General features: G+C 40.2%; 1 protein-coding gene across 1 annotated transcript; it reads left to right on the top strand.

Moving 5' to 3' along the window:
- Nucleotides 1-627: 627 nt before the first annotated feature.
- copz1 (COPI coat complex subunit zeta 1) lies at nt 628-4,834 on the top strand. Its single transcript, XM_008286933.1, has 9 exons — nt 628-714; nt 1,151-1,219; nt 1,951-2,032; nt 2,113-2,204; nt 2,958-3,013; nt 3,111-3,188; nt 3,313-3,364; nt 3,447-3,485; nt 4,164-4,834. Exons 1-9 carry the CDS (start codon nt 697-699, stop codon nt 4,209-4,211), a joined length of 534 nt encoding a protein of 177 aa, XP_008285155.1. The 5' UTR covers nt 628-696; the 3' UTR covers nt 4,212-4,834.
- Nucleotides 4,835-10,177: the final 5,343 nt, after the last annotated feature.

Below are 10,177 nucleotides of genomic sequence, written 5' to 3'. Positions count from 1 at the left end.
AAATCCCCATCAGCCTGGGTTTCCAAATGTTTCCCAGAAGTGGGAACTAAGATAATTGGGGTTGGTTAAATGTAGGAGGATCCTGAAAAAAGATGCTGATGAGTACGAGCAAGCTAAAATGCCTTGTAAAACGAGAGATTTCTGGTTACCATACAGTCTTTGAAAAAAAACGGCAACCACTTTAAGCCAGTGAACTCATAAAGTGCCATTAGTTTTAACTGCCTCATTCATTGTAGAAATTAGAACTCTAAAATAAACCTCTTGGTGTGCCTATGTATACACATTACAAAAAAAAAAGGTCCCTAAAGGCATCACTGACAGGGAATTACAGCTTGGAAAAGATGAACTTCAGATGTATGACTAAAGGAATTAAAAGTTACTAAAATATTGGGATGCAGTCACAGGAGGCAGCATAGAATTACATACATAAGATTGGTGGAGGACATTTTTGACTTTACCTGAGGACCATTACAAAGTTGCTACTTTCCCAAAAGTGTATAACCGTAACCACATAATTTGACCTTCTATTTAAAATAATTTTTCCCGTCCCGGTTACTGGCAGTGCAGTGAACTGATCTTTGCCCTGTACGTAACTACGTCACGCACCACGTCAGCCAATAGGAGGGAGCCTCATTTCCTGGACGTATTACGTGCACTGCTGCTAGCTCTGTAGCTAGTGTGCTAACAAGAAAGAAGATGGATTCTCCCATACTGGTAATGTTAGCGCATGTTATTATTCACGCTTTTGCTTGTAACTGCTTCCCTTCTTGAGATATGCTTCTCGAAATATGGTCATTTAGCGAGCTGTCGAGGTAACTTGACATAAAGCTAACAAACGTAAACGGGTTAGCTCTGTTGGCTAACTAGCTAGCCTTCCCGAAGTCTGCTTCGTATATGCTGGTGATGTGGAAGTGCCATGACTTCCCATGACGATTAACCATATATACTTATATATTAGTTTTCGGACTCTGGTCGCATTGCTTTTGTTAAATTCACTCCACGTTTGCTCCTCCACCATCGCCCCGTCAGAGTTTGTTTTTGCCGTATTGTTTATCAATTTGATCAGAACATACGGTCAATAACTTTTTTCGTGAATCATAACATATGTGTGTAGATTAAAGTCATTGCTCAATGTCTGCTACCTTCACAGGAACCATCCTTGTACACCGTCAAAGCAGTTCTTATTCTGGACAACGATGGAGACAGGCTTTATGCCAAGGTATATTTTCTGGCAATTATACTGTGTAATTACACTTACTGGTGAAACATTTTCTTGCTGAACCTGTTGGTCCAAGATTTACAGCTTTACCTTAAACACTTAATCAGCAAATATATATTTTTAAGTGACAGTAAATCTATTAAAAGTATAAAACAACAATGAATTACAGTGACTTGATGCTACTTACAATTATTGTGGTAAAGTCTCATACATCAAAGCACAGTGCAACATATTCCTTTATTACCATAAATGTGGGCTTTGTTGTTTATTTTGAGTGAATATACACCTATACACATCGTCCTAATACTGTGCTGTACTTCTCACTAGTGCACCAAATCCACAGCTAAAAATAGTTCCCAAAAAATGCACCATTAATTCCTAATTTAATATAATTTATTAAAACAATGCACTAGTGTAATTAGAAATGCTCAACCCTTTAAAATAATAAAGCCATACTTTATGACCCGTTTCTCATAGAATTTCAGCTTCAGTAAGAACAAATCAGCTTCTGGTCGAGGTCTGTAGATCGTCTGGGAAGTTAGAAATTATTGAAAGATTGACCTACGTACTGTTTGTTGGCAATAAGACAAAAATTAAAAAGAAAAATATATATTAAAAAAAAAAATGTATGTAGAGTATCATCCTTTTGATTGAACTTAAACTAAATATTGTCTGATGTGGGTTATGCATTTGGATATCAAAAATAACATGTCATTGAAATCTATCTACAGTATTATGACGACACATACCCGACAGTGAAGGAGCAGAAGGCGTTTGAGAAGAACATATTCAACAAAACACACAGGACGGACAGTAAGTAATGTTTATCATATTTAACAACAGTCACTTTTTCTCACTACACGTCTAACAACCTGTTTTCTGTGTCCCCTTAGGTGAGATAGCATTACTTGAGGGCCTCACTGTTGTCTACAAGAGCAACATCGACCTCTTCTTTTATGTGATTGGAAGTTCACATGAAAATGAGGTAAACTTAATTTTCTTTTTTTTTGTTTGTTTGAAGAACATGATTAAGTAGAGTTGAAATTAAAGTATGCAGTGATGAGCAAAATCAGACAAACATTTATCTGCAGAAAATGCTATTAGTCTCCTCTCATTAGAACTTGTGTAATGGTTGGAATTATAGGAGATCAAACAGTACAGTTTGAGCATTGGTATTTTCCTCAAATATAATATTCCAAACTACTACAAAGAAACTTAAAGTCACAGTTTTATCCGTGTTTCTTATAAAGAGTTAACTTTTGTACATTTCTTGCACTGCAACCAGGTGTTAAACTTATGAGCCTGCTGTACACTAGACTATTAAGTACTAATAATTTACACTTTAGCAGACTTCCTTTCTCTGTTGTGTGATTGTACTTATGTACACAACAACTCCGTTTGAAATATATGCTCACATCAAAAAGAAACTTTGCACTTGTCATTCTGAATTTCACTTGATAGTAATTCTATATCTTAATAAATTGGGCATTATTATTAGATATTTTATTTATTAATTAAAAGTGCTTTAGAGACTGCAAAGATCTGACAAGGGTAAAACATGAAAGAAATTGAAAGGAAGTGTGTGCCTTGTGGTCTGAAAAAGAAAATTGTAAATGTAATTCCATGAAGAAAGATAACGTAATGTTTTGAGTGATTTTGCCCACCCCCAAATTATAGAACAATACAGTGGGTTCATTAGACATGGACAGATTCTAATGTGTTGTTTTGTTTTCTACAGCTTATGCTAATGGCTGTGCTAAACTGCCTCTTCGATTCGCTGAGTCAGATGTTGAGGTGAGTTCTGGTGGCCGTTTTTCACAAGACTTCGACCAGACGTCTTCAGATGTCTTACAAAGTTAAGCTTCACATGTATGTCTTTTTAACTCTGCAGAAAAAATGTCGAGAGGAGGGCTTTGCTGGAGAATATGGAGGGGCTCTTCTTAGCTGTGGATGAAATCGTAGATGGAGGGTAAGTAACTGAGCGGCTTAAATCTGCCAATGCTGAGTTGTCTTTTGTTAAAAAGGCTAGAGTTTTACTGCTGCCCTTTTCCATGATTAATAATTGTTGGTCTGTCTCTATGCATCTCCTGCAGGGTGATCTTAGAGAGTGACCCACAGCAAGTTGTGCACCGTGTAGCTCTTAGAGTAAGATTCTATCTTCTCAAAAAGATTCCACAGTTTGATGTTGGTTATGTCAGCTGTAAATATAATATTGTTGTTCTTGTAGGGTGATGATGTGCCTTTGACAGAGCAGACAGTCACCCAGGTAAGAAAAACACTCCTACCTTGATCTTCTCTCTGCTGTAAAGTTTAAAAGATCCATTAGTTTATTGACTGTTCAAACTCATTACTTCAGAACCTGCAAATACAAGGGCATTGCTGTAGTGTCGTTCTCCTCGACTCATAGTTTGTCACTTGCCTCTGGGTTCTCATATTTTGCATTGTCTTGTATGCACGACAGTGTACATGATTGCTAATTATTCTGTGGTGAGATGGTATGTAGCCAACGGTGGTTCCTGTCTTTTAGCTCTTACAGGAGCCTGTCTGTGTGTGTGAGCTCTTCTTGATTAATGTTGTCATTTAAGAGGCCTGAGACTGGCTACCGCCATCCCTCCTCTGGCCGTGATTAATGGCTGTGCCCAGTCCTCATGCTTTATGGTTATGATTCAGCTTTCATTCAATGAATTAAGATGATTAATTAGGTCTTGCATATTTCTCATCATTTATCACTTGTTCATCTTTTTTTGTTCAGTATTTTGGCAATAATGTGTAACTTTGTTTTTTTTTAAGCATTGATACTTCTAATCTCTGCAATGATGCCACTTGTTTTCATTTTGTTCTGTTTGATAGTTTTTCCCCTTAAGGTTTATCTCATACTGTAGCCATTCTTTTACAGGCCAGTGCAGTTAAAGATTAATTAAACAAAACAATTTTTCCTCCACAGGTGCTTCAGTCTGCCAAAGAACAGATCAAGTGGTCACTTCTACGATAGAACCTGCAAAAGTCTACCAGTGAGCCGCTGTACAGCCCAAACTTAATGGCACTGATCCTCATACTTCTTCTCCTCTGATTTCCACTCCTTCAATCAAAGCTGTGAGGAGCGCCAGTGACAGATCCAGTCACACTCCGAGGACTACTGCTTGACAAAGATTCATTTTCCTTTTTTTCCTCTGTCGTTTTTCTGTGTTTGCACAGCCTTGCATTGTATGACATAATCAACACAAGGATACGATACGGTGTACATTCCATTAACGGCTGGCCTGTCCTGTTTTGTTGGTTTGTTATTTTTTCATCAAGGAATCTGACTGTTTATTCGGGTAAAGTATCTATCTACAGATGTAAAACGCTGACAAGCATCATCATAGCCTGCGATAACATTCCATGTGTCTCCTACACAAGAATTGTATCCTTCAGCTCACGATCCTGTCACCCATAGATTACTGTAGAAAGCATAGAGCCACTCTTTGTGTTCTTTATTTTACATGGATATTGTGAATAAAAAATGAACAACATGTACTGTAGTCATACCACTGATCACAGGGGTGTGCTTTACATTATTTTTATCTGGGGGTTTTCCATCATCAAATACATTTAATAAACATTTCTTGTGACTGACGTGTGAACAGCTGTGATATTTCTAACACGACGTACCGTGTTGTTTTGTTAACCGACGTTTAACTGGATTTTAAGAGTTAATGTTTCCTAATGTCAGAGTTGATACGTTTGGCACTCTTTGTTCTTTGAGACCACAGCAGGAGACATCTACACAAATGCAAGGGCTCCATCTCCTGGCGGTGGCAGCAAAGTGCAAGGCTGAGGAACATAAATACTGTAGTAGAAACAAGAGCGGGGAGGAGGCTCATTCATGCAGCTATGATCTGGAGCTTGCATGGTACTGTGTACTGTGACATGAAGATAAGTTTTATGGAGACACACTTGATTCATTTCTTCACTAAAGAGAGCCACAGTGTGCATCATGAATTGTGTGCCTCCATGTATGCACCCCCACCTTCACACACTAACCTCATACACTCATTTGAATGCAAATGAAGGATACCCTCCAGAGAGGAATGGGTGTGAGAATAGGCACTACATCATGTTGGTACCTGATGCATATTACAGGAGTAGAAATGATCTATCTGCATTCTTGCAGCGAGGTATCCCCATATGTTCCCATTCTGATCACTTGAAGATATTCTTTGCCAGCATGAGATTTGTGTTGCCTGTGCAACAAACACAAGCAGCCATGTCTAATTCCAACCACATTGGGTGGCAGGTCTTGTTACAATGTCATGTCTCCTCTTGCTTTGCCCTTACAATCATACACATGATCCTACACTTCTTTGCGTGCTGTAACATGTCTGTTGAATTGAGTAGAAAGTCATTAAGTTGCTGTTTGTAACCTGTCATGTGTAAGACGTATGCCATTCTTTTCCAAACAGGATTTGTTATCTATATCGAAATAGTTTGGCTCAAGCATCAAAGGGAGAAACATTAAGTGAAGTTATATAAAGTGATGTAGAGATGTCTTATCGTGGCCTGGAGGAGTTTGTTGGAAGGATCACACGCATTAGTTGTAATGTTGGAAGGCAGACGGTAAATTAAAGCATCTCACCCTTTATTTTCCCTGTGGGAAATTTTTACACCTCTTCCCCTGGAAAATAATTAGTTAACTCCAGTAAGAAAATGGCCCTGAAAGTGTGAAATACAGTCCTGATACACTTCCATTTTAACCACTTTTGTGTGCATAAGGAAAACGAGTATTTCTCTTTGAAGGGACATGTATTTCTTTTAGTTAGCTGAATCAAAGAAAACAACACCTAAAACACTTTCTGTATGCTTTATGTTGGGGGACAGCGGTTGATACAAGACTAAGTGTGTATGTGTTTGCGCCCGGATGCATGTGGGTTGATGTTTTCACCTAACACAGAGTAGTGTAGTCAATAAAACTGTTATTGGCTCTGACCTGTGGACCTACTGTCTTGGCTTAACTCCAGTTTGTTTCAGTCCTTGAATCTGCGGCTCTTTATGGCTGCAGAGATAGCATGAATGGAGGCTGTCTTGATGCTACTGACTAAGTGTTTTGCTGCACAAAGAGCAGTACGAAAGAGAATGGTAATAATAAATGGACTCCATTATTGCACCAGTTTACTGTTATCGCGCCAGTTTGCTGGTATAATGAGGACAGCTTATGTCTCAGTGTGTGGTTTCAGTGAAAGGGGGGGATGAAGGTTAAAGAGGACGAGGTTAGCAGAAGTAGACAGCAGTAAATGTAATTAGATGAGATCCCAGCGAGGGCACTGCGGGGAAGAGAGAGGGTTAAAACAGATCCCACCCAAGGTGCCTGTCCAGACCCTCACTTTTCATCTAGATAGCCCTGCAGCACCATCGGCAGCTCAGTGACTTGCTTTCATCCACTAATTACAGCTGCACCATCATAAAAACCAGCGAGGTAATTTATATTAATTATACAGGAATGAGTATAACAGTTTGAAACGCCATGGCTTGACATGCTGTACATAACATGCAGTAAAATTGTCAGAGACGTGTGGGCTAGAGCCTCGTAATTGATCGATGCATACAGTGAAAGAGTCGCTCTCTTTCTTTTGTGTATGCGTGTGTGTGTGAGAGGACTTTGAGAATTAGAGCCAATAAATTATCATCATCTGTAAGCTTACAGAGTCTTTATGTCATAGTCAATGGGCCCGAGCACCCATCCAATGGCTTGTCCTGCTAAACAGAAACAACACAGTGGAAAACAATGACAGCATGCTGGATCCAGGACAGTAAACGCATTAGAGGAAGTGCCATTACATTGTCTGAGCGGGGCAAAGGGCAAGACCCACATGATGTTTAATGACCCACTGTATTAAAATTAACAAGCTATTTTACCTCTGCTGCTCTCACATTTCCGTGCACTAAGATAACTAACATCATTTTAATGCAATATGTAAAATAGCAATCTAACTTGAAAGGAAATGAGTCTATTCCTGATTTTTTTGATGTTAATTTTAATTTTTCCACATATACCAAATTACCATCAAATCTACAGAATCACGGTAAACACAGCTTTTTCTGAAATAAGTCATTGAAGACTGTTCGAAGAGCATGTGGTCGTGTGAGTGTGCAGAGAAGAGGAGGTACGGGTCCAGGCCTGCTCCCTTTGCCTCAGCAGCGTTGTGGCAGCCTGACGTGGTTTATGGCCCCAGTTGCCCTCTCTGGGTCTGTTTATGGATTCCCATAGAACAGAGAATCATGGCCACTCCAAGGAAAGCCGGCCAAAAACAACACCTCCACCGCTGCACTCCTGCCTGCCTTTGCCATAACTCATCCTGCTATTTATGTTTCTGACGAAAGAAAAAAAAGTTTTCATAGTAATGACATAAGATGACTGTAAATTGTGATGCTAATGTTTAATTTTTTTGTTGATGCAAAATAAAAACGTCACCACAAATGTGTCTGGTTTATTGGGTGTCGTTACAAGTTGGTGAAAAAATTGTGGGATTTGTTAAGGGAGCGTTTTTTTTTTGTGTTTTTTTTCTTTGGGATGGAATAGCATTGCTTTGCAGGACCAGTTATTTTATGAGATCTGTAAGATTTATTACATGAAAATGTTCAACTTTGATAGGATAATGAAAGTACACCACCAAGGGCATTGTTAATCGAGGAAATATTCTACCTGATGTGTTTTCCCTCTGCTGTTTTCCCCACAGTTCTCTCGAGGTAGGGCAGTGCATTACTCTTTACTGAAAGCATGCTTTAGAAGAGTGATAGTGGAAGCTCTCTGGATGTGAAAATACCCCTCGCTGGCAACGGTTCGATGCAGCAGGATCCTGTTGTGTTTCTTCGTGGCTCCGTGGCAAAACAAAATCCTCAAGTGCAGTTGTTGAGGTTTTTGCTGTGCTGAAGGGTCAATTCCATTATCCCCTGAAGGTGCACAACTGGGGGCACATCTGGTTAGAGGATGGGCTCAACTGGACCCTGGTTCACCCTCCTCCAGACCCTCACAGGCAGGATGTAATCCTAAGGCCGTGCTACTGATGGTGCTGTGTCACGACAGTCAGGGGTTACTGCTGGTATCAAACAGTCAACACTAAGGTTTGGTGTGGCAATGATGCAAAAGAGCACTAAAGAAGGGCAATCAGTCATTTTCACCGTAGACAGTGAACATCAGACACAGCCATGCTGGCCGTAAACCTTTATGAGTGTTTCTGCTGGGGTTATTTCGCTGCCGCTGCATCCATCAGGGAAACATGTTTTCTTTCATTTCATGTTTAGTCTTGTTTTGCATGACAAAAAAAAAAAAAAATCCTCTGCGTGCCTTCCTCTGTTTTACTACAGCATGTGTATTTTTTGTCGAGGCTAAAGAATGTAAAGGAAAGCATTTTCTGTGGCATACCTCTAAACCATCAGTTTGTTCCCTCCTCCCTCTGTCATCTACTCTTTCTCACTTTCTCCCCTCCCTCCCCGTGGATTCCCCAACCACACCACAACACCGTTAACAGAGCGGCCCTGACAGATTTACAGCCATCGTCTTTCCATTGGCCGCCAGCGTGACAGCAGAGATTTAATGCTGCCTTCTCATTGGCCAAGTCCTGACAGGTTAATTTATGGGTGCACTGTGATTTGATGCCTCCTGCCTTTGAAGTGAGTTACAGCTCTGTGGCTTATAGGACACAGAAACGGTGTCAGGTTGCAATCGTAAAATCTTATCCCTGAAGGGAGGTGGCACTGGAGTATAATAGTCCTTACATCATGAGAGCAGAAGAGACCTTCCTGTGAGCACAGAGGAAAGAACAGAGAAATGCGTGATGGGATTAAAAAAGAAAACTGCCTGGTGTCCATCCAAATACCACAAAACATCCCATCGATGCCAAAGGGCAACCCGATTATTCTGCAGAGAGATGAAAAATGGGAGAGTTGTGTGACTGTGCTTGTGTACTTGAATCCAAACTCGTCTTTCTGCCTTTGATATCAAGTTTTCTACCAAGTGTTTTCTTTCTTCTCTCATTCCACATCTTTTATGGTCATCAGGTTTTTGGTTGACTCAGGGGTCAGAAGAGCCTAAATAACTCACGATAATGCAAAGCTGATCAGTAGCAGCAGCAAACTGCCAAAGTCACTTTGCTGTCTCGCTACCGTATCTGCTCACTGCAGCCCCAGTGTTCGTGCAACACCATCATCTATCTGCAGCCTATCTCTTCATCAGCCTGACAGTCTATCCTGACAAGATCAAGAAGAGGGAGAATGTGGCCCTGTAACAGCCTTGACCCATGGAAATATCTAAGGGTAAATAGCATGGCTGCCCCTGCCCTGTCTATCAACCTCTGGCGAATTCATGCGCGTTTCCCTTGGATATCAAATCCCTCTCTTTACTCTCTCACTTCACACTTGAGGTTGTCTGTTCAAGTGGAAAATTGTTGGACAATAAAGAGACTGAGGAAAGCCCTGGACTTGCCTTGTCAAGTGGGGATTGCATAATTTCATAAAAGACCTTCTCCTGAACTTAATAACTTGGGGTTACGCAGCGTGCCCTCTGACAATGTGCCATGTAAGAGAAAGAAAACAGGTTTTACATCTTAAAGAGACATGATCCCTCTGAACTCACCAGAGTGATGGATAGTTTGTTGGGGTTAAGACAAATATACCTTTGCAGAGTTCACCATTATGAAGAGAATCATGCCATTTGCTGACCTTAGTCTTTCTTTTCCTGCAGTTTTTAGTGGTTTTATTACATAACTGTGACCAATAAAATCACTTAAGAGGATTTAGTTTTTAACCTAATTTACAGTTTTGCTTTCATGGAGTAAGCTTTGCTGAAAGTTAAACTCACACTGGAGTAGTCTGGATAGTTTCATTTTCCTCTCACTGTGTTTGCGATGTGTGTTTCTAATGTACTGAACACAGAGGTCATGGAGGTAAATAAACAGCACACGGCGGGAGGGAGTACACTCCTGT

The sequence above is a fragment of the Stegastes partitus genome, unplaced genomic scaffold, assembly GCF_000690725.1.
Source record: "Stegastes partitus isolate 25-593 unplaced genomic scaffold, Stegastes_partitus-1.0.2 Scaffold476, whole genome shotgun sequence".
NCBI lineage: Eukaryota > Metazoa > Chordata > Actinopteri > Pomacentridae > Stegastes > Stegastes partitus.
Note: the sequence above shows the minus strand (reverse complement) of the source record. Positions and strands in the feature narration are given on the sequence as shown.

Excerpts from the sequence above, each read along its gene's own strand:
- copz1 (XM_008286933.1), top strand. Across the intron at positions 2,205-2,957 it reads GAAGTTCACATGAAAATGAG|CTTATGCTAATGGCTGTGCT; the intron begins GTAAACTTAATT and ends TGTTTTCTACAG. Across the intron at positions 3,189-3,312 it reads GATGAAATCGTAGATGGAGG|GGTGATCTTAGAGAGTGACC; the intron begins GTAAGTAACTGA and ends CATCTCCTGCAG.